The sequence below is a fragment of the Mastomys coucha genome, unplaced genomic scaffold (genome assembly GCF_008632895.1).
Source record: "Mastomys coucha isolate ucsf_1 unplaced genomic scaffold, UCSF_Mcou_1 pScaffold15, whole genome shotgun sequence".
In the NCBI taxonomy this organism is placed as follows: Eukaryota; Metazoa; Chordata; class Mammalia; order Rodentia; family Muridae; genus Mastomys; species Mastomys coucha.
In genome coordinates, this window is record NW_022196897.1 from 150054071 (window position 1) to 150078298 (window position 24228).

The 24228-nt window shown below is 42.8% G+C and overlaps 1 protein-coding gene across 2 annotated transcripts in view; it reads left to right on the forward strand.

Annotated features, from left to right (window-relative positions):
• Stk4 (serine/threonine kinase 4) overlaps nucleotides 1-24228 on the forward strand; it is an 87816-nt gene that overhangs the window by 4725 nt on the left and 58863 nt on the right. For both annotated transcript variants that reach the window (XM_031372694.1, XM_031372693.1), the window contains exons 2-9: nucleotides 3504-3584; nucleotides 7562-7690; nucleotides 10745-10859; nucleotides 13577-13741; nucleotides 19609-19776; nucleotides 21497-21634; nucleotides 22745-22873; nucleotides 23550-23736. In XM_031372694.1, coding sequence (XP_031228554.1) covers nucleotides 7674-7690; nucleotides 10745-10859; nucleotides 13577-13741; nucleotides 19609-19776; nucleotides 21497-21634; nucleotides 22745-22873; nucleotides 23550-23736 — 919 coding nt within the window. In that variant the 5' untranslated portion in view covers nucleotides 3504-3584; nucleotides 7562-7673. The remainder of the gene's footprint in view (nucleotides 1-3503; nucleotides 3585-7561; nucleotides 7691-10744; nucleotides 10860-13576; nucleotides 13742-19608; nucleotides 19777-21496; nucleotides 21635-22744; nucleotides 22874-23549; nucleotides 23737-24228) is intronic.

Sequence of the window (24228 nt, forward strand, 5' to 3'; positions counted from 1 at the left end):
CCCCCTCCCTCCCCTTCCCCCTCCCTCCCTCCCTCCCTTCCTCCCTCCCTCTCTCCCTTCCTCCCTCCCTTCCTTCCTTCCTTCCTTTTTTTCCCCAAGACAGGGTTTCTCTGTGTAAATGTTCTGGTTGTCCTAGAAGTCAGTCTGTAGACCAGGCTGGCCTTGAACTCACAGAGATCCTCCTGCCTTTGCTTCCTGATTGCACCACCACAGCCTGGCAACTTTGCTCATTCTTACACCTTTTGGATTTTAAGACCTGTAATAAAGTGCAAGAGAAGAGTGTTGCAGTATGATTGGTGCTGTCTTGTTCATTGTAGCTAGTGGCCCGCTGCATTTTATTATCAGAATTAAGTAGTTCAAATTACTATAACAAGCACCACACCTGGATGGTTTAAACAACAGAAATTAATTTAATTTTTTTGTTTAGTTGCCACTCTGGAGGCTGGAAGTCTGAAATCAGATGTCTTTGGCTTACATATGACCACATTTTGCCCACCTTTTCGTGTGGTCCTTGTTTGTATCTGTCTGTGCCCTCATCTCTTCCACTTTCAAAGTTTCCTATCTCCAGATGCAATCTCATATTCTGAGGTTCTCTGAGTTAGAATCTTAATATTCACGTGAAGAAGGCACAGTTAATTTAGCTACCCTTTTTGTTTATTTCAGGACAGGGTCTCACACAGTGTCTCAGGCTGTCCTCAAACGCTCTACTGTCTTGCAGCATCTGGCTGCCTGCCTCAGCCTCCTGAGTGCTGAGATTACAGGCAGAAGCCACTGGACTTGACAACTTTGTTATTAAAATGTTCCAGTTACCTTTTATAGTTGTTGTAATCTGTAAAATTCTGTTAGAGGGATAAATATGCATAAATGCATTGAGCCTCTGAGAGTTCTGACATAGGATAGTTGATTGAGAATTAGTCATCTGCGAGATCGCTTCATAACACCTTGTGTTTAGAAAAATACAGATGTCTTGTTGAGAGGTTCAGATGGTGTGCGTTCAGATGGTGTGCATCCCAACAGTCTCAGAGGAGGAAATGCTCTCTGCAGTCATGAGCTTGACATTTGTGTGTGACTCAATGGCTAATGATGGATCGGTGTCTTGCGAGAGTTAGTGATTTTAAAATGTAAGTTGCTGTTGGCTAATGGTGTAGTGGAAGGCTTAGGACACATTCCTGGGATGCTGGCCATTCCTATGTCGGCTGACATAGGAGAGGAACGTCACCAATATTTGGTGTGTGTATTTGCATTGGCCAGGCCTACTCATTATGAGCAAGTGAAAACTGGCATAGGATGTCACCACTGTGCAAACCTCGTCACCACAGCTCACCAAAGTCAAGACTCTTTGGGTGGTATAGTCCTCCTCATCCTTAAGGACTCAGCCACTTAGCAGATGGTTTATAGAAATTTATTTGTTGATAACCTATTAGTTAGCGTCTCAGAAGAAATTTTATTTTCATGAGGCAGGTGTTAATCCCAGCATTCTTCTGGAAGGCAGAAGCAGACGAAACTCTGAGCTTGAAGCCAACCTGCCTATAGAGTGAGTTCCAGGACAGCCAGTGCTACAGAGAGAAAGAAACCCTGTCTCAAAAAAAGAAAGAATGAAAGTCTATTTTGATAACACGGAGAACACAGTGATTGCTTTCAAGGTTATGTGATTGCCACCCTTACGTTGGTTTATCTGTTTAGCAAATATTTTTCTGACCATCTCTTGTTTATTTGGCACCAGAGATAATAAAGCTTCTTTAAGTTTGGAGTGTTTTAAAAACTCTAGGTGCAAAACAAAACCCTCACTAAGATTGTTTAAAGTTTATCTGTCCAAGCCTTATCGAGTCTTGCAACTGTCTCTTAGGGCCCTGGCAGTTTCCTTTGTTATTCTGTGGTCTCTGAAATAGCGACTTTTGCTTTTGTTAAACTAAGAGTCAACACTTGAAAGGGAATCAGATCTTCCTTTATATAAGCTGTTTATAAGAGTTTATTCTCGATAAATGAGGTATTGTCCATTGTTTATACAGCTACGATTGGGGCTTTTACCAAAAACTCCCAGCATACGAGCTGTTGGTTTTAAGAGTTCGTAGAAATATCACTTCTGAAGCTTAAGAGGGGTTTCACTTCAGCCCTGTTGTTTTGAAGCTGGGAGTTTTAATGAAGTCATTGGGATTTTGGTTTTAGGATCTTTTGAATCTCCAAATGTCAGTGTGTTGGTTGATCTTTGAATTGAAGCATTGCACTCTCTCTATTTCTTTATAAAATGGTGCGGGCTCGCCCCTTTGAGGTCAGGGACTGCTGTTAGTTATATTTCATGTGGTCAGCCTTTTATTTTATTTTTAACTTTATATCCTTTGGATTTTTCTATTTTTATTTAAAGTAATTTCTTTTAAGAATTGGTATTGTTCAGATAGCTCCAGCCTTTTTTTTTAGAGTGTGACTGCTTCCATATTTCACCGTTTCCTGAGCTGTCTCTTCTTTGTTGTCTTTTGTAGTTTCAGGAAACCATTGTGTAGAAGACGCACACATACACACATAGACTCTCACACACATACTCTCTCTACAGCAAATTCTTTGTCTGTTAATGTGTTTTATTAGAGGTCTCAGAGTTTTAAATCTGAATGTTGCTTTATAACCTCTCCAGTTTATTATGAGTGTCTAGCATTGTTGCAGAGTTTGAGCTGTGTAGAAGTAGTGAGTGACCCATTTGATTTTTGGCACTTGTGAAAGGTCCATGGCTGATCGTGGTGGGGAAGGTCTTAGTTAGATTGCTGCCAAGTTAGTTTGTACTTTTGCTTCTGTATAAATGTCTGCTTTCTACTTCCTGTTTTTGTGTTACCTATAGAACTTAATTGGGTAGACAAGATGGCCAAAACTTTCCCAATACAGGGAAAAGGTCAGCTAGTCCAGTTCAGGCTTAAATAAACAGTGTTACTTACACACCTTTCTTTTCTTTTTAAAGAGATAACTATGCTATTTAAACTCATAGAATTAATTTACATAATGTTTGAGTCTGTACTATAGCATTTCAGTCACCTATCTTGTTTTCCATAGTTTTCCAGCCATACAGAACTTGGCCTTCTCAAGGCAGTCTGTATCACTCTAGGGCAGCTCATCTTATTAGAAAATTCATATAGATGTTGAACTGAAATTTGTTTCTTTATGTTCTGGTCAAGAATGTGCTCATTGGGTGACCTAGCAAACGTATCCCTCCCACAGAACAATCTGTTAATGTCCTTTAAAGGAGCCAGGAATGGTGGTATACACCTATAATCCTAACACATGAGAGGCTGAGGCGGGGGGATTGTGAGTTTGATGCTAATCTGAGTTACAATCTGAGCCTGACTTAAAAAACAAAAACAAAACAAAACAAACCTCTTAGCTTGCCTTAACTATTAGTTACTAGTAGAGAACTTGGACTTCATAGAGCAGTTCCTAGAAGAGTAATTGTAAAATATAATGTTCTCTATTTTTTATTTGCAAGTAAGACACATTTTGTGTTTATAATTCTTCATCCACAGGCAGCTGAAAAAGTTGGATGAAGACAGTTTAACTAAACAGCCAGAAGAGGTGTTTGATGTCTTAGAGAAGCTTGGAGAAGGGTGAGTATAGGTAAAGTACGTCTGACCTGTGGGTCCCAGTCTTCCTCCATGTCTAGCAGCTGAAGGATGTGAACTTCTCATGGTATGACACTTGACCCCGTGCAAAAGAAAGAATGCCTGTGTCAGCATGGCTCTAGGTGCTGGGGAGGTGCATCTGCTGCTGGCAGTGCCTTCGCATTCTTCACTCTTATCACTAAACAGATTTAGTGAACTCCAGGCTTTTTAAAATTAAGTCATCTGTTGTTTCCTCTTACAGACTCTGTGATGCAGATGGTTTTATATCGTCAACAGGAAAACTAATTAGATTATAATTCATTTATGTTTTAGGAAGCCAGCCAGGATGGAGATACACATTTAATTCCAGCATTTAGGAGGTAGAAACAGGCAGATCTTCGTGAGTTTGAGGCAGGTCTACCGTACATAGCAGATTCCAGGCCAGCTACACAGTAAGAACCTGTCTCCCAAACAAAACAAAACAAAACATAAAACAAAACAAAAAGTTAGACTTAGTCAATTTTGTATGCTGTTGAGGAACTCAGCATTTCTGGTGCAGCTTTGTGAAAAAGAGCAAATAAACTACGAGCTGTTCGCATCTTCTTGGGAGATCCAGCATCCCAGGTGGGAACCAGTGGGCTTCTTAACATACCAGTTTCTGGTGGATGTTCTGAAATGTGCCACAGTGACATTCAGTAGTAGATGATGGGCTGTGACTGACTTTCACTGACACAGCAGGGCATTATGTCAGCGTTTCTTACACTTCTGCATATCATTGCAATTTAGTTCTATGTGTTCATTCCTTCTGTAATGATCAGTGCATTAAAATGCCTGGGATGCCTTAAGTGTTTAACGTTCGGATGCATAATAAGTTCATATGATTCAGAGATAGTTGATGCGTTAAGTAAACAAGTATGTGCTGTATGTGAAATTTCAGTCTGTCCAGAATCCCTTTGACTAATGACTGACTTGACCATATACTTTTTACCTTTCTCAGTGGTGCTAGGGATTGAACCCAGGGTCATGCGCATGCTAGGCCCATGCTCTGCCGGAGCCAAGCCCCCCCTCCCCTGAGAGTTTAGTATTATTCATGTTTAACACAGATCTGTGGTAATAACAAATGCAATTCTGGATTACATGGACTACATCTTCATGGATTACCTCCTTGTTAAAAACACGAGTCTTCAACTTTCTGTTAGTTGGGAAAGTACTCTTTGGGATCCAGCAGAAAAATCAAGCAGGGGAAGGAAGGAAGGAAGAGAACGTGAGTTGTGATGCCCCATGACAAGCCCAAGATGGTGGAAGACAACCAGCCGTTCAGGCTTCAGTAAAGGTATGAGGGGCGGAAGTCTCTCTGTATCTCTTGTCTGCTGTCTATAGCTTTAGCTTGGCATTCTTGATATTCTCCTGAAGGCGATTAGTCCATGGGCCTTCATCAAACAGTGTTCACGGGTTGTTTTTGGAATAGGATATAAATTTATAGACATAATTATATATGTAGCTAGCTGGTTTTTTTATTTTTAATAAAAGCATGTTAGAGTAATGAAGTCACACAGACCCAGGTTAAAAGTCTTGGTGTCCTGTTGATTAGTCATAGCAGATGAGCTTATATATTTTGGAGCTTCATAACATTTATCTATAAAGTGGGGATAATAACAATATGTATTATATGGTGTCATGGAAGAATTGCATGAAATAATAGAGAAGTACTGGGTATGGTGATTGTCACACACTGAGTGGTTAGTAAGTTAAAACTGTTGTTTCTGAGTATATTAGCTGAAGCATTTTTCAAAGCTATATCTTAACTCTTTAAGTACAATTAGGTATTCTTAGCAGGAATATTGCTTGGGGTGCTTAATATAGGAAATATCACAGTTATACACAGAAAATGTCAGAAATACCATGTTAGGAAAAAAACAAGCTCACTGATTTTTTTTATTTTTCTTTTAAATTGTGTTTAGATATGGATGTCTTCAGCAAAGAACTTGAGAATTTCCCTCTAAAGATCTTTTCTCGTGCTATCATCTCATTGAACTTGGAGTTTTGTCATGCTGATGTTATGAGCCTGAGCAGGTTTCATGGAACCCGCATGACCCTGAAGGAAGACCCTACCTGCACTTCTCCTCGAATACAGATGCCACAGCATCTTCAGATGCTCCCTCAGGAAAGGGTTGTGATTTCTGGTGACTTGTGGCTTGTTCTCAAAGTGAGCATGTGCTGAAGAAGCATACCGAGTTCTGGAGCTGTGGCCATGCTCTTTTGACGAAATCCTGTGGTTCTGAGGCAGGGCAGAGCCACAGCTTGAGCCAGGCTGAGCACCTGGAGGGTTGGACGGAGCCTCGTCTTCTGTCATTTCAAGTGGTACATGGTGGCTTATTTAAGTTTTTCCTTTTTTTTCCCCTTCAGTCTTAGAGCCACATGTACATTAGGCACGTGCTCTGTCACTGAGCTACATTCCTAGCCTTCGTTACATTTTTATTATCAGATAATAACAGATTGTTCCCATAGTCTCATGGCTAATGAATGTTAAAGCCTGGGACACTGGAGAGCTTACCTGTGAAGGAGCACAGGTTTCCAGGGGCAGTAGGTGTGGGAAAACCACAGTACGCATCTGAGGGGAAGAGTTCTGCACTCATCAAAACTCGCTCCAGCCTGAAGCCGACACACAGATTCTTGTACAGATGCTCAGTCTGGTGTTTCTAAAAGGACTGTGGATGTCAGTGCCTGCTTGGCTAACTGCGGAGGCACACATTGACAGACGAGTAGATCTTCCCCAGGTGTATAGTTGACTTGACAGTGGTTGCTCTGGGCAGTTCCTACGGTCACAAGGTGGTTTTGTTAGTTTCAAGCGTCATTCCCCTTGACAGTATCCAAAGCAGGGCGGAAAGTGACAAGTGAAAATGGCCAGCCTTGCTTGCCTGTCTTACCTGGGAAGACAGTCTCGAGAATTCTAACCCCGCGCTGGCCAGATCTAGTTAGATTCTTGCAGCTGGTACATTCACCAGGAAGAGAAATGGCACAGCCTATCTCCATTTGTCCTAATTGAGGGTTATTTTAGCAAGGAGCAGAGGGCGCTGGCTGGGTCTCCCCACTCACTTGCTCAACAGTTGTTCTCTGTGATAAAACACTGTTTGAAGCTCCTTTGAGCATCTTTAGTCCTCTTCAAGTACAAGGTATTCAGATAGAACCTTTTATGTGCTCTGCATTCATAGATATTTCTTTCTTCTTTTAGAGAAGTTTTTAAAATCTATTTTGACATTGAGATAACTCCTTCTTGGCAGTGATAAAGCTCTTTTATTTTGACATCTTAGGCCACATTCTTTATATTGATTTTCTCTTCACCAAGATAGTGTGTAGAAATAGGTGTGTTCATGAAATTTATTTATTCTTTTTGGTTTTTTAGTTTTTTGAGGCAAGGTTTTTTCCTTGTAGCCCTCCCTAGCTGTCCTAGAATTCCCTCTGTAGACCAGGCTGGCCTTGATCTTACAGAGATCTGCCAGCCTCAGCCTCCTGAGTGCTGGGATTAAAGTTGTGTGCCACCATCACCCAGCATGTTTGAGAAATTTGAAATATGATTTTTCTCATATCACTGAATGCTGCCCAAGGTATTAATGAAAAAAATGTCTATAAGGTTCTAACATGTTTTGAGTGAGCTTTTGATAAGCTTTTCAGGGAAGGTGAAACACAAGTTAAAAAGATTTGAATGCACCGTTCATCTGATTCTGGCACGAAAGAGACTTGGATTTTCATGAGATTCTATGTTTTAAGCCTTGCAGCACATGAGAGGAATTAAGACAGAGAGACTGGTTGTGAAGTAGCAACATGTAGTGTGTTGCTGTGAAGAGAGGAGGGGCACCGAGGTCAGACCGAATGGTTCAGATCATAAGCTCACCACTTTCGGGACCTTGGGCCATTCTTGGGATTGTGCCACACCTGGTCTTGTGTCTCAGTGCTTTATGAATGGCCTCCTTCCCCCAATGCAGGTCTTATGGCAGTGTGTACAAGGCTATTCATAAAGAGACTGGCCAGATTGTTGCGATCAAGCAAGTGCCTGTGGAATCAGACCTGCAGGAGATAATCAAAGAAATCTCCATAATGCAGCAGTGTGACAGGTAAAGCATGTGGGGTCCTTTGACAGAATAAGTGAGCGGGCGTCTGCATCTGTGGGGATTACTGCACAGCTTGGCGCCTGCAGACTGAGCTGAGAAGTTCTCAGGGAGGTGGGGTTGGGAATCACTAGGCATGTAATTTCTGAAAAATATAAGAAAGCGTGTATGTTTTTGTAGATAATTCAGTTTCCATTTTTGTATTTTTTCCTTCATCAATCAGACCTTTTAGAGGTCCCTCTTACTTCCTGTTGCACAGGTAGCTAAGATAATTCAAATACTTTTTAGCTTCAGAAATCATAGAATAGCAGATTGGTGTATAAAAAGAGAATATTTGCTTAGGTACTGTTTCTTTTTTGCCGTTAAGAATGATTCGAGTCAAGAATACGTAAGTTTTTTATTTTTGAGGAACTAAGATTTGTTAAGTTCTAAGCAGGAAGTTGGCCCCAGAGTCAACCACAAAAGAGCACGTGATCTGCCCTGAAGTTCCATGACAACATGCTGGTTGACGGAGCAGGCATAGGCTGGCACTGTTAGATGTGCCAGTACTGTGATGGACTGTGCCAGGTCCTGGGAGTGCCTCTGGGAGGTTTGCACCAGAGGCATTGTCTGTCGCTCTGAGGCCAGTCTGGTCAGATGACTCCGTTCCTCCTGTTGGTCAGGCTTCAGCAGCACACCGTGGGGAGTGCATCTTGTTATTTTGCAGCGACCTCAGGTCTCTCTGACTTTGAAGTACAGCTGCTGCTCATCTGCCTCCTGCTTTATTTATTCCTCTCTTTGTGGTTACCGGCTACCATACTACACCCACCCAACCCCACAGCTGGATTGGTGGAATAAGGTTAGCAGGTTTTCTTCTCCACATGATTCACTGACTCGAGCTCTCTTTAGTTAGTTAGTGTGTCTAGACAAAGTATGGAAATGCTTCTAACTAAAGATTTGATTTTTAAAGATTTATTTATGTTTACTTTTTTATGTGTATGCCTGCATGTGTGTATGCCTGCATGTATATATGCCTGCATGTGTGTATGCAAGCCCACATGTCGTCCTGAAGCCTGTGGAGGCTAGAGATATATCACATCCCCTGGAATTGAGTTATGGACAGTTGTGAGCTGCTATGTGGGTGCTGGGATCTGAACCTGGGTCCTCTGCAAGAGCATCATGTACTAAGAAATGATGTTTTAAAGATCCTCTGTGTTAAACTGGATTAAAAAAAAAAGGACAGGGCAGAGTTCTTCCTTGTGTCTTGGGAGTTTTGTCTGTTTGCTTCTTTGTTTTATTTTTATGTCACTGTCTTTTGAGTAAAGAGGGTTTAGAGGGCATTTGCCTGGCTTACTAGAAAAAGCGGCTGGAGGAAGAGTGTCAGTAGGCTTCCTCTGTTCTCTGGGAGTTCGTGGTCCAGGCATGAGCAGTGCAAGAAATCTTAGCTGGCAGTACAAGGTTGTACAGATCTTATCCCAATAGTGCACTTGCACAATAAAGTAAGTGCCTGCAGGAGGAGAGAGCAGAGCACCCAGTATTGTGAACCGCAATCACTCAGTTACCTGTGCTTTTACAAATACTCCGTGCCGTGTTTTCTTTGCCACTGGCATATGTCCCAAGGATGAAGATGATGTGTTTATAAAAAGATATAGAGCCAGGCAGTGGGGGCACATGCCTTTAATCCCAGCACTTGGGAGGCAGAGGCAGATGAATTTCTGAGTTCAAGGCCAGCCTGGTCTACAGAGTGAGTTCCAGGACAGCCAGGGCTACACAGAGAAACCCTGTCTCAAAAAACCAAAAAAAAAAAAAAAAAAAAAAAAAAAAAAAAAAAAAAAAAAAAGATAAAGAGGGGAATATGTCTTATGGAGGTGTGGTGAGGTGTGGGGTGTCTCAGTGGGCCCATGCTGAGGTATCCCTTCCCCCTGAGGGGAATAGAGTTTATTCAGGACATGGGGAGGGTAGTGAAGAGGGTAGTAGAGGCAGAGAAAGGCAGAGAGAGGGAGAGGGAGAAGAGAAGAGGAGTAGAGGCCAGCCATGAGCACGTGGAGAGAGAGCGGGGGAGGGAATAGGGAGAGGGCAGGAGCAGGAAGGGAAGAGCTAGAGCAAGAGAGTGAGGAGGGGGGCAAGCAGCTACTTTTATAGTGAGCTGGGCGTATCTGGCTGTTGCCAGGTAATTGTGGGGCGGAGCTTGGACAGAATGCTAACAGAAGGGGTGTTTGAAATCCAAAGTCAAGGAAGCCAGGATAGTTTTAGCATTTTTTGTTGCTGTGCAACCTGGCTTTTATCAGTAGTCCAGCTGCTAACGGCACGGTTGTTGAGACAGATTGCTCATTTTCCTGAGATGCTTGACTTCTCACATATTTCTTACTTGGTGCCCAGATTTGATGCTAAGTAGTCTTTCTTTATACTATATAGTGATGTTTTTGTTACTCCCAATTATATCATGACTTTTGGGAAAAAAAAGAAAGAAAAAAAATTATATCATAGTTATGTATCTCTCTCTGTCCCTGTCACGTTGGGAGTCTAACTGTGTTTGCTTTACTCTTTTATAGCCTACTTCCCCTCTCTTAAGCTATTTTTTTTTTTTAATTTAAATTTCATGTCTGTGCATCACTTGTATGCCTGGTGCCAAAGGACAAAAGAGGGCTTCAGGTCTCTGGATTGGAGTTACAGATGGTTGTGAGCCACCATGTGGTTGCTGGGATTTGAACTCAGGACTTTCAGAAGAGTAGTCGGTGCTCTTAACCGCTGAGCCATCTCTCTAGCCCCCCCAGCAAGTGCTCTTAACAGATGATCCATGTCTCTAATCCCAGGATATAGTAACACTACGTATTAACCATTCCTCTAACATGTTCCGTGGACTTGTGGTATTTAGTATGTGGTTGGCCGTTATTTCTTAGATTCCTTTATGTTGGCTGGTCACATATTTCATGTCTCTTTTATCAGTTCTGTGTTCAGGCTAATTTTTTTGAGAATCTGTGATTCTTTTTATGAGATGAGGAATTACTTTCCAAGCATTGAACAGAATGAGTTAAAATGTTTGATGAACATTCCACTAAATTGTATTGTGTCTCTTTGCAGCCCTCATGTAGTCAAATATTATGGCAGCTACTTTAAGAACACAGACCTGTGGATTGTTATGGAGTACTGTGGGGCTGGTTCTGTATCTGATATCATTCGGCTACGAAACAAGACGGTAAGCTTACCTCCTAGGACAGTGCTCCGGGAGAGCAGTTTCACCTACTTTCTCTGGCCTTTTGTGTGTTTGTGCTTCTGCACATGGAGAAATGTCTGTCATTTTCCCTTTCCTTGACTCTCTGCTCTCTTACTCAGCTCCTCCAACCTCACACAATGATAGTCTCTTACCTTTGATCCTTCCAGCCCAGCCCGAGTGCTAGGTTACAGGGTCAGCAGCCCCCTTGCTCAGTTCCCTTCTAAATGTGGCAGCTTGATACTCACTTATTCCTTATTTTATTTCTTATTAGTTGAAACAGTTATTAAGTCATGGTTTGGGGATGAATTTTCATTTTTTTAAAAATATTTGCTCACTTTTATTTGTATTTTTTGAGACAAGTCTTGGGGTGATTGTGAATTCCAGGTCCTCTTTCCGTGATGATTCTCGAGTGCTGAAACTACAGCCTAGCATCATGGCACCCTGCGTGGGTGCTAGTCCTCTTACCGAGCTTTGAGAGTTCTTTTTTTTCCCTCACTCCAGCCCTGCCCCCTCCGGCCTGTTTATTATATATAAGTACACTGAGCCATCTCTCCAGCCCTGCCCCCTCCAGCCTGTTTATTATGTATAAGTACACTGAGCCATCTCTCCAGCCCCGCCCCCTCCGGCCTGTTTATTATATATAAGTACACTGAGCCATCTCTCCAGCCCTGCCCCCTCCGGCCTGTTTATTATGTATAAGTACACTGAGCCATCTCTCCAGCCCCGCCCCCTCCAGCCTGTTTATTATGTATAAGTACACTGAGCCATCTCTCCAGCCCCGCCCCCTCCGGCCTGTTTATTATGTATAAGTACACTGAGCCATCTCTCCAGCCCCGCCCCCTCCGGCCTGTTTATTATGTATAAGTACACTGAGCCATCTCTCCAGCCCCGCCCCCTCCGGCCTGTTTATTATGTATAAGTACACTGAGCCATCTCTCCAGCCCCGCCCTCTCTGGCCTGTTTATTATATATAAGTACACTGAGCCATCTCTCCAGCCCCGCCCCCTCCAGCCTGTTTATTATGTATAAGTACACTGAGCCATCTCTCCAGCCCAAATTTTCATTTTTTAATACAGGCTTTCATGGGGAGGAGTAAGCAACCTGGAGCTGACAATGTAGTCCAGGCTGGCCTTGAACTCACACTTCCTGTGTCATTCTCCCTACCATGCCTGGCTGCTGTAGAATGACTTTTAAAAATACTTGATCTTTTAAAGGCTATGTGATGGCAAATTTTGAATCTAATGATAGCTTAGTACTAGTTTATTAATCTGCATGACTTATTATTTTGCTGTGCGTTACATAAAAACCATTTAGTGTGACCACTGCCAGCCACAGATGACTAGAAGTATTGTTTAAATTTGAAGAAATATGACCATAGGAAGATATAAAAAGTTAATATTTCTCATGATTGAACCAGTCTTCAAAAAAAAGAAAAAAAAGATGATGATAGACTGATAGTACTGCTGTGCTAAGTGAGCTCGCTCTCCTGGCTGTGGGTCTGTTCTGATGTAGATCTCAGCCTCTCATGTTTTATAAATGCTGTCTACATGGGGGTGGGGAGGGCAGATGCCAGGAAACTAGAAAGAGGCCCACATAAGGCGGAAGAATTTTTACTTTAAGCAGAAGAAAATTGCCCTATAATTAAATCTAAGAAGGTGGTAGCTGTATTGAAAGTCTAAAGTCATGATTGATTGGATTAAGATCTGACCTCCTGTGAGGTGTTTCAGATTCCTGGTTGTGCTCCTTAGGGAACCGCTGTTCAGGGTCCACTTCTGACCAGTGCTGCTGATAATGTGGTGCTCACTCTTTGTGCATTTCTACATTCGACTGTTTGCTCGAGTTTCATTTTTGTCCTTGTTTTGTTGATTTTTCTCCTTACTGGTCCTCATTCAGCAATTTCAAATCTTAGAATAAAAGTAAAAGAAACTCGTGCCAGAAGTGCAGGCTGGATCCTTCTAATCCTGGGTCCTTTGTCCACAGCGTACTCCTGAGCGTGAGGTGGTTGTCACACGGAAGCTATGTGAGGGTTTGATGGGATTTGTTTAGGAGTAGGGGCTGCTCAGAGGCCCGTGCCAGCCTCCAGGACTATTATTCTAGAGCGATATCAGTTCCCACTCTAGATACCAGGGCTACGAGAGAAAGCAATAAAAGACAGTTTTCATGGAGTGTGCATCTGTAGTAAGGAAGTCTGCATTGTTTTTTGTGGGTTTTTTTTTGTTGGTTTTTTTTTTTTTTTTTTTTTTTTTTTTTTGGTTTTTTTGAGACAGGGTTTCTCTGTGTAGCCTTGGCTGTCCTGGAACTCACTTTGTAGACCAGGCTGGCTTCGAACTCAGAAATCTGCCTGCCTCTGCCTCCAAAGTGCTAGGATTAAAGGCGTGCGCCACCACTGCCCAGCAGGAAGTCTGCTGAGTTGACAAAGTAAGAGAAGGGGACAGGGACTGAACCGAGGCATGAAGGAAAGCCTTGCTGTTCTGATGAGTGACAGTTGGGCAGGCTGAGGAAGGCCTGCAGACAGGTGTAGGGAGGGAGAGCCTTATGGGTAGAAGAGACAGGACGGAGCTAGGAGTTCACAGTTCATAGGGAACAGGCAGGACACAGCACGGCTGAAGCAGCTGTGTGGGAGTTTGGATGTAACTTTTCTCTTTTCTCCTGTTCAGTGTTAACAGAGTTGAGACTTTTTACTGTTTTTTGTTTTTCAGTTAACAGAAGATGAAATAGCTACAATATTACAATCAACTCTTAAGGGACTAGAATACCTTCATTTTATGAGAAAAATACACCGAGATATCAAGGCGGGAAATATTTTGCTAAACACAGAAGGCCATGCAAAGCTCGCAGACTTTGGAGTCGCAGGTCAACTTACAGTAAGTGGAAATGGTGACTGGTACCAGTACTGTAGGCTGTGTCCTGAGAGGCCAATTCCAATAAGTGTGTGTGTCCACACTTATGTGTATGCCTGTTGGCTCATGTGCACATTTGTGTGCTGGGAAGCCAGAGTTTACATTGGCTATGGTAGTTGTTCTCTACCTCACTTTCTGAAACACTGTCCTTCACTGGTCCGGAGGTCATTAATTCAGATAAGCTGACTGGCTAGTGAGCTCCAGGAGTCCGTCTGTCTCTGCCCACCAGGTAGAGGTTACAGGTGTATGCTGTAGTATCCTGCGCTGTGTGGAGTGGAGAGCTGTACTCAGCTTCTCAGGGATACATGGCAAATGCTTTACTGACTGAGACATCACTCTAACCCCTACTTTCTCACTTTTTAAAAATAATACTTGATTTCATTGTGTTAGTAGAAATTTGTAGAATTTTCAAGTACATTATCATAGAGCTAATTGGAGTTTTAGATCTTTTCTAGGATTCAGTTCCATGTTTCAATCCTTCTATAGAAATGAAAACTAACATAAGAAATGAGCTTTAGTTTAAATCTGATACATCAGGTAATAAAAGCTTCCTTAAACCAGGTTACATTCCTCCAGCAAGGCAGAGACTCTCCTATCAGCTTCCGAGCAGCTGAGCTGGAAGCTCTCCTACCTGCTTCAGTGTTGGCTCTGGATTTTCCTTCTGAACCCAGTGCTTGCCAGTGAGAAAGAAAACTGTTCAAAACAAGAGGGTTGGGGGGAGAGCTAGAGTTACCTGGTTTTGTAAAATAACCAGTGAATGAAAATCTGTGTAGGAAAATGGAAACAGTTCTACAACTAAGCCAATGGTTTTCCTGGACAGTACAGGGGACACTGGGCTGAATTTCATGTATTGTGTCCTTCAGTGTCACTGAGCTTGTTATTTATTGCTAGTTTTCATTTTTAAAAAGTGTATGTATATAGGCTAGAGAGATGACTCAGCGGTTAAGAGCACTGACTGCTCTTCCAGAGGTCCTAAGTTCAATTCCCAGCAGCCACATGGTGACTCACCACCATCAGTAATGAGATTTGATGCCCTCTTCTGGTGTCTGAAGACAGCTACGGTGTACTCATGTATAAATAATATAATAAATTTGTAAAAAAGAAAACTTCATTAAAAGTATGTGAGAGTGTATTTATGTGTGTATGTGATTGTAGTGTGGATGCGTGCACGCCGTGGTGAGGTAGGCATGTGGGGTTCCACCGTGACTAATGTTTGAGAGAGGGCATTTTGGTGTTCATGGTGCAGATTCCAGAAGTTCTCCTGTATTCACCTCCCATCTTCTAAGAGGTACGTAGGATTACAGATGGGCTTTCAAGCCTGTCTTTCACTGAATTAGATGTCAGCATTAGAGATGTCAGATCAATGTGGGGTTGGAATTACAGGCATTTGTGGACACCTGATGTGGGTGTTGGTAACCAAACTCCAGTCCTGTGACAGAGTAAGAAGAGCTCTGAGTCACCGAGCACTCTTCTAGCCGTCCTTACTGTATAGACATTTCTTTATTTTTGCAAGAGGGTTTTGAGCTTTAGCTGGCTTGGAACTCCTCATCCCCTTGCTTCGGCCTCCTGAGGGCTGGGATTCGATGCCTGCTTTCTAAACCCTTCCGTAGAGTCTTTGAAGCCAGCATTGCTGTTCTGTTGTCCACCTGTACCATCCTCTCGATGCCAGCCACCTCTAAGCCATTTGGAAGGGTTCGTGTTATCCCAGTTTCCAGTGCCTGTCTCAGGGACTCATTCCACTTCAGCCTGCCATCTGCTTCCCAGCTTACAGAATTTTTTTGGCTGTGCTTTGCATTTTTAGATGGTTTGGGGAAGAAGTGACAATAAGATGTATTTGTCCAGTCTGTCATCTTTAGCAGAAATCTGCAATTAGTTTCTTTTTCTGTTTTGGAGACAGTCTTCTGTAGGCCAGGCTGGTGTTAGACTCCATCCCTCTTCCTCAGCCTCCAGGGTTAGCAGCACATGACTATCTCTCGGGCTCATTGGCTCATTGTTAGATGTAGCTTGCATTTTCTTGCATACTGGGTGCTCACTGACCTTGGTTTTTAAGTTCCTGCTGCCACAGTATGGTGGTAGGTCAGGAGGCTGGAGTTTTTTTAGTGTGTATTTGATTTTTGTCCTTAGGATAATGCCCCCCACACACACCCCTGGTTTTGTTTTTTTTGTTTTTTTTTGTTTTTTTGTTTTTTTAAATAAGACATGTTCTTACTGCGCAGCCCTCTCTGGCCTCTGTAAAACTTGAAACTCAGAGAGACCCCTGCTTCTGCCCCCCGAGTGCATGCCTCATCACTCTTGGTTTTCCTTCCTTCCCTTTTAGGCGCAGTCTCATCCTGTAGCTGAGGCTGGCCTGAAATTCACTGTGTAGCCTGGTCTGGAAGCCTCCATCTGCTGAGGGTGCTTGGATTGCAAGTGTGAACTAAGGACCAGCTGGGCAGGCTCATATTTATAGTCCCCCTCCCCTTTCTCTTTCACACACATGCGGGCATGCACACATTCTCTCTTTCATACACACATATTCTCTCTCACACATACATTTTCTCTCTCTGTCTCTCTATGTCTCTGTCTCTGTCTCTCTCTCTCTCAAATTTGTATTTTAAAGTTTTATTTTTGTGTGTTGGGTGCAGTGCCTCTGGAAGCCCGAAGAGGGCATTGGATCTCTTGGAGCTGAAGTTACAGGCAGTTGTAAGCCATGCCTCATGGTTGTTGGGAACCAAATTCAGGTCTTCCAGAAGACTAGGGAGTACTCTTAACCACTGACCTCTCTTGCTTCTCTAGGAAAATCAATATCTCTGTCTCTGTCTCTGCCTATCTCTCTGTCTCTGTCTCTCTCTGTGTCTGTGTCTCTGTCTCTCTTTGTCTCTGTCTCTTTCTGTCTCTCTGTCTCTGTCTCTCTCTCTCTCTCTGGATTTTTACCTTTGATGTTCTGTTCCAGCTCATATACCAGTTCATCTATACTTCAGTATTCTTCTGGGTTTTGTTTTCTAGATTTGAGAATTACCTTATTTGAACTTACTTTGGTGAAAATATTAGTTAGAATTTAAGTTTAGGGTTTTACATATGACTACCTAGATTTTAGTTTGTTCCTCTTCTTCCTCCTCCTCTTCTTCTTCCTCCTCCTCCTTTTCCTCAACTGAGATAGGGTGTCATTACATAGTATTGGCTGGTCGAGAACTTTGATACAGACCAGGTTGGCCTTGAACTCAGAGAGATCTGCCGACTTCTAGCTCAAAATGCTGGGGTTAAAGGTGTGTGCCACCACCCTTGACCAGTGCTTTGTAGTTTGGGGATATTCTGTCCTTCACATGCTAGCTAGTTTGGAAGCATAATTAATTGTTGTCTTAGTCAGGGTTTCTATTCCTGCACAAACATCATGACCATGAAAGCAAGTTGGGGAGAAAAGGGTTTATTCAGCTTACTTCCACATGGCTGTTGATCACCAGAGGAAGTCAGGACTGGAACTCAAGCAGGTCAGGAAGCAGGAGCTAAATGCAGAGGCCATGGAGAGAGATGTTCCTTGCTGGCTTGCTTCCCCTGGCTTGCTCAGCCTGCTCTCTTATAGAACCCAAGACTTCCAGTCCAGGGATGGCACCACCCACAAGGGGCCCTACCCCCTTGGTCACTAATTGAGAAAATGCCCCACAGCTGCATCTCATGGAGGCACTTCCCCAACTGAAACTCCCTTCTCTGTAATAACTCCAGCCTGTGTCAAGTTGACACACAAAATCAGCCAGTACAATTGTCTATGTGGCATGGAGAGCTGACTGGCTTTTGATTGTGTGTGTATATAGTTATAAGACCCAGTTTCTGGATCTAACCTTTCTGTTGCTCTGTTGAGCTTAGTAATTCTATAACTAATTGGAGTTTAGGATACACTGGTTACTTATTCTCAAAACACTTTCCTTTATGTGAGTATCCATTTCTGGTTTAAACAATCTAGTAGAAACAACTTTGGGTATCAGCATTAGAAAACATGCAGGCAAATTTGAGGTTTCCGCTAAGGAAATGATTAAGCCCAAGTTGTTTCCTTTGTTGTTGTTCTTTTTAATTTGGTGGACAGTGTGAGGTTAGTTCAGAAGTGCCACCTGTCATTGCTCCCAACTGACATAACCTAAGTCACAGGCACTTCAGGAGTATGGGGATAGGGATGGGAGACTTGTCCGCACCTTTGCTGTCTTTAGAAGGCCTCTCCCTAAGTGCACATCAGCTGTAGCAGCAATCTGGGACATTGCTATATTAATGTAGGAAGCGCCGTGTTCCTTTCTTCAAGTCACAGGTGAAACCTGGGACCATTTCTTATATCTAACCTTTAAGACGATTTCTCTAATTGCACATGTAAACCAAGGGAGTGTTACCTAAGTCTGTAAGATGGAAAACAAATGAGTGGTTCTGCCTTTTACCTGTGACCGTTCCTAACAGTGCTTATCACTCTGGGCTGCTCCTCTGCTGCACCTGAGTTTCTGTTGACTGGCTGTTGCATTGTCTTGACTGTTGTTTTGTTTTCATAGAAATAAAGCTGTGTTCTTCATTATTTTGTAAACTACTTCTTTTGGTGTTGCAATATCCTACACATTTTCCATACCTGTTTTCATTTGAAATAGGGGTTTGCTATTTAGTTCTGTTTAGCCTCAGAATTAAGATCCTTTTGCTATGTCTCTCATGTGCATGGGCTCTAGGTGAGTGTTCACTCTGCTTGTCTCTTTAGAGAATTTTTAATGTGGTATTTCAGTATATATGTGTATATTGTAATACTTATTTTTCTTTTTGAGTAGGTTCTTATTAGGTATCCCTGGCTGGCCTGGAACTTGCTGTGTAGACCAGAATGGCCTAGAAATCATGCACAAAGATCCATTTGCCTCTGTCTCTTGGGTGCTGGGATTAAAGGCTGGTCTTACTTGTTTATGTTTTTAAGACTAGGTTTCATTCTAGGTTCCCCGCCATTCTGGAACTCACTATGTAATCCAGGCTGCCCTTGAATTCTTTGTGATCTTCTTACCTCAGCTCTCTGAGGACTCAGATTATAAGTGTTAGGCACCTGTGTAGTGATTTTTTTAAAAAATTATTTATGGTAATGAAGATGATGATGATGTTGTAACTCAGACTATAAGTGTTAGGTGCTTAAACATTTATTTATTTATTTATTTATTCATTTATTTAAAGATGTATTATTTTATTTATATGAGTATACTGTAGCTATTTCCAGACACACCAGAAGAGGGCATCAGATCCCTTTACAGATAGTTGTGAGTCACCATGTGGTTGCTGGGAATTGAACTCAAGACCTCTGGAAGAGCAGTCAATGCTCTTAACCACTGAGCCATCTCTCCAGCCCATAAACAATTATTAATTGAGATGGAGTACAGCAGCATTGTCTACCTGACCTTGAGCTCCGTTGTTCAGGTGGCCTCCTAAGTAGCCGAGGTGTAGATCCCTGGCTTGGTAGTGCCTGATCACAAACATTCTACTCTTGTGTGTATGTTTTGGGATACTCGCATGTAAAGTAAATGTCTAGAAAGTAACTTGGATAGAGAGATATAGATATTTTAAAGTTTACTAAATTTTGCCAGTTGGTGAGGCTACACTACTTCATATTCCAGTGATCTTGTGTTTCAGTTGTGCTTCTTATTAGTACTGGTTTAAACAGTGTCAGTAATGGGCTCCCTCCCATGAAGGGAGCTTTAATGAGATCTAAGCAAAAAGTAATCAGTTAGTCTCAAACATCCGTGTCACCTTTTACCACTTGATGTGAACAAAGCAGTTTTTAATTGTTCCAACCTTTCCTTTTTTCTCAGTAGTTTTCATGTTTCGTGTTGGTCTCTCCCCTCTCCTTTTAGGATACCATGGCAAAGAGGAATACAGTGATAGGAACACCATTTTGGATGGCTCCTGAAGTTATTCAAGAAATTGGGTACAACTGTGTGGCAGACATCTGGTCTCTGGGAATAACTGCCATAGAAATGGCTGAAGGAAAGCCCCCATATGCTGATATCCATCCAATGAGGGTAAGGGAGCAGAGAGCTGGTTGGATGGTTAGCTACTGGTTATTGGAAAGTTATGTGGTTACATTCTAAACAAGAAATGAAGTAATTTTATATAATGATAAATGCTTATTGAGGTGATATTCTTCCCGTGGCACTAGATGTAGTAAAAAGTTAATTGAATAGTCCTTTCTCCATTCTAGAGCGTGTGTCTGCTTGACAGTCTCCCTGAAGGATATAGGCTATAGAATATAGAAATGTGTAGGTTGACTTACAAATTATATACATTAAATATATCTTTTATGTATATGAGTACACAGTCACTCCCTTCAGACACACCAGAAGAGGGCACCAGACCCCATAACAGATCGTTGTGAGTTACCATGTGGTTTCTGGAAATTGAACTTAGGACCTCTGGAAGAACAGTCAGTGTTCTTAACTGCTGAGCCATCTCTCTAGCTATATATATCTTCTAAAAGCTAATGTACCACATTTTTAGCTTTGTAAATATATGAGCTTTCTACTTAGTCACTTTTTGTGATTCCCATTGGGTCACCACGTGTCAGATAGCGCTTGCCTCAGTGTTCTCCTCAGGGTGTTTTTGCACTTTCATCACTAACCACCATTTTGGTTCATATGTTGTCTTTTTCATGCTTTTTTTGGTTCGTGAATCCTCAGACTCAGAGGTAAAGCTTAGTCTATAGAACAAGTTCCAGGATAGCTAGGATTACACAGAGAAACCCTGTCTTGGAACCCCATTCACCCCCCCCCCCCCAAATAATTTAAAGTATTTAATGCAAAATAGTTTCAATTTTCATAAAGTGGGGTTTACCTCATTTAAAATTCAACAATTAATAGTCTTTTAAAGAACGATTTAGAGGCTGGAGAGATGGCTCAGTGGCTAAGAGCATCGACTGCCCTTCCAAAGGTCCTGAGTTCAAATCCCAGCAACCATATGGTGGCTCACAACCATCCATAATAAAATCTGACACCCTCTTATGGAGTGTCTGAAGACAGCTACAGTGTACTTACATATAACAAATAAATACATTTTTTAAAAAAAGAAAGATTTATTATTTTAATTGTGTGCTACCTTGGAGTCCAGAAGAGGGTGTCAGATCCCCTGAAGCTAGAGTTGCAAGCGGTGTGAACTGCCCACCATGAATGCTGGGAATGGAACTCGGTCCTCTGCAGGAACAGTGTGTGATACTATGAGCATTCTCCAGCCCTAATATGTGATAACCTTAATCTTTGAGAAGTAGAATTTAAATGTGCTTGATTTTATAGCAGCCCATAGTAGCTTAGGGTTTTTTTGTTGTTGTTGTTTTTTGTTTTCAGAGAGATGATTTGAGGGTATGGAAAAATAGCTTAGTGGCAGAGCTTCTGCCTGGCATCCACCTAGTGCCATAGTCTCTCTTTAGCCTCTATTTTCTCTCTCTCTCTCTCTCTCTCTCTCTCTCTCTCTCTCTCTCTCTCTCTCTCTCACACACACACACACACACACACACACACACACACACACACACATACACACAAAGATTCTTTCATTGTTTTTGACACTGTAAGATTTAGAGTAGAACTGAGTGTGATCAAAGGGAAGGAGAACAGTTCTTAGATTCTCTGGTTGCTGTACTCCACGTGGACATGATTTGTGTTTGGATATATAAATCATTTTACTAAGCAAATGTAGTTGTTTGTATTGAAGTGTCATCTTTATTTTACCTGCTCTTTTTTTTTAAACTAGGCAATATTCATGATTCCTACAAACCCTCCTCCCACATTCCGTAAGCCAGAGCTGTGGTCCGACAACTTCATGGATTTTGTGAAGCAGTGTCTGGTAAAAAGCCCGGAGCAGAGAGCCACAGCCACTCAGCTCCTCCAGGTATACTCTGCATCTCCAAGCTGCTCACGTACTGCTGCCCTGCTTGCCTGGAAGCAGTAATGAGGAGTAAGACATTCCGTGCTGTGAGAGAGGCTTAAAGCTGTTGAGATGGAAGGTCATAGAAAACATTTAACTTGCAAAACAGAGCAGTAATGGAAGGAAATTTGAGCAGTAAGAAGCTCACAAACACTTCTATCACCAGGCAGAGGAGTGGGTGGGAGCAGCTCAAGACCAATGTCAAGCCATGTGTGCATGTCTGGTAAGAGTGGAAAGAAATGGTCTTAATGCAAGTACAGAGAACAAGGTGATGAGTTACTCTGCCTAACAGCCTTGCTCTTCTAAGTGTATTGTCAAGTGTGCCTGGAAGAAGTGATGCCAGAGGCTTATGGAAGAGTTTTCTGCTCAATAGTCTCACCACGTGCTAAGGCACCCTTTCAGAGCACGTAACAAAGGCTTGGTGGCATTTACCCTGTTGGTGATGGGGCAGGGGTATACTGTCCCCAAAAGCAGAAAACATGGGTGCTGTCAGAATAAGTTTGAATATATAGGTAACTCCTGCAAAGAATTTCAATATGTAACTCTAACTACCATGGGTTGTTGTTGCTCCACCAAAACAGGAGGACATAAGATGGGGCAGGTACAATGTCTTGGAGGGTAAAGGTGCCTGCCTCAGGCCTGCAAACTGAATTCAGACACTGGGACTGAGGTAGTAGAGATGGACTCTCAATAAAATAAAGGCAAAAGAACCTCTAGATGAGACAGAGAGAAATGGTACAGGTCCAAATGGGTCATCTGTCTTCTTAGAGTCGTGAAGTAAGCATGGCTTTGTGCCCTAGGTTTAAAGAGAAAAATTAGACCCACTGATTTATATGACAGATATTGCCAGATTTCTATTACGTACCATGTACTATTTTAAAGTAAAAATTGTGGCCGGGCAGTGGTGGCAATGCATGCCTTTAATTTTAGCACTAAGGAGGCAGGTGGATCTCCAAGTTTGAGGCCAGACTGGTCTGCAGAGTGAGTTCCAGGACAGCCAGGGCTACACAGAGAAACCCTGTGTCCAGAAACCAAAGCAAACTGTTTCCATTGTTCTCCACTTTCTTATTTAAGCATCCATTTGTTAAGAGTGCCAAAGGAGTGTCAATATTGCGAGATTTAATTAATGAAGCCATGGATGTGAAACTGAAGCGCCAGGAAGCCCAGCAGCGAGAAATGGACCAGGACGACGATGAGAACTCAGTGAGTGGTGGCTTTGTGGTAGGTCAGGGGTACATGCTTCTTAGGTCTCGCTTGCCACAGAAGCCAGGTAAGTAGCTGGTGTAGTCAGCTCTTTTCCCCATGGATTTTAGTCAGTGCAGCTGGACTCTGTTAGTGGGTCTATGCTTGCTCTTTGCTCAGTGTTTTCTTAAAACAGTCCTGGCTGTCCTGGAACTCACTCTGTAGACCAGGCTGGCCTTGAACTCAGAAATCTGCCTGCCTCTGCCTCTCAAGTGCTGGGATTAAAGGCATGTGCCACCACCGCCCGTCTAGTTTTTCTACTTATTAAAGAGACAGAGATAGAGACATCCCCTAGTTTGGAGACTTGGTTTATCCAAGCTCTACTGAAATTCTCATACTGTATTCTGGAGTCACCGGCAGTGTTGAGATTCCAAGGGTGCTTTTGTCCAGATCTGTGCTGGAAGTCAAGTGAGAAGGGAGAAGAAGGAAGCTCTCTAGGTGAGATACGTAGTTTTCACATGGGTGACTTTGTGATCATCCCTGGATAAAGAAGTGCTTTTCAGTTTCTAAGGTGCGTGCATATACAACCTAGAGAGGTCAGATCCTGGTCTATTTACACTAAGATGAGAAACAGTAATTGAGAAGATTCAAAGTCTTGATTCCATTAGCTCTAGTTTGAGATTCTGCTCCTTCGCAGGAGGACGATGAAGTGGATTCTGGTACAATGGTTCGAGCCCCCGGTGATGAGATGGGCACTGTTCGAGTAGCCAGCACGATGAGCGGCGGAGCCAATACTATGATTGAGCACGGTGACACACTGCCGTCCCAGCTGGGCACCATGGTGATCAACACGGAGGACGAGGAAGAGGAAGGAACCATGAAAAGTGAGGCTCTGACGAGATACTGACTGATCCAGAGACGGGGTCTCACAGCCCCTGCTGTCTTAGTTGTGGATCTGCTGTTCTGTTGCTATAGCTAAGTTCCTCGGAGGATGAGAAACACTCAATAGGAGCTTTGGTTGGAGGGCTGTGAGGAGCAGGAGGCAGGGGAGGAAGAACCTGGCAGTGGGCTGTGGGAGGGAGTTGTTTTGAAGCCTAGTGGCTCTCCTCTCCTCTGAATACTCTCCTGGAGGAGGCATATTCATTGTGATACAGATCTTCAGTTCATTTTCACGATAGTGTCTGTTCAATCAAAGCTCACTGACAGCCAGGTTTAAAAGTTCTGGTAAGTCTTGAGAAAAACCCCCTCTTTTTCCTCTCCCTCTCTCCCTGTCTTCTTCCCTCCCTGCCGTGGTTTTTCTTCTCCTTCCTTCCCTTCCTCCCTTCACTCTCCCTTCCTTCCTTTGTTGAGGATTAAATCCCTGAGCCTCACACACC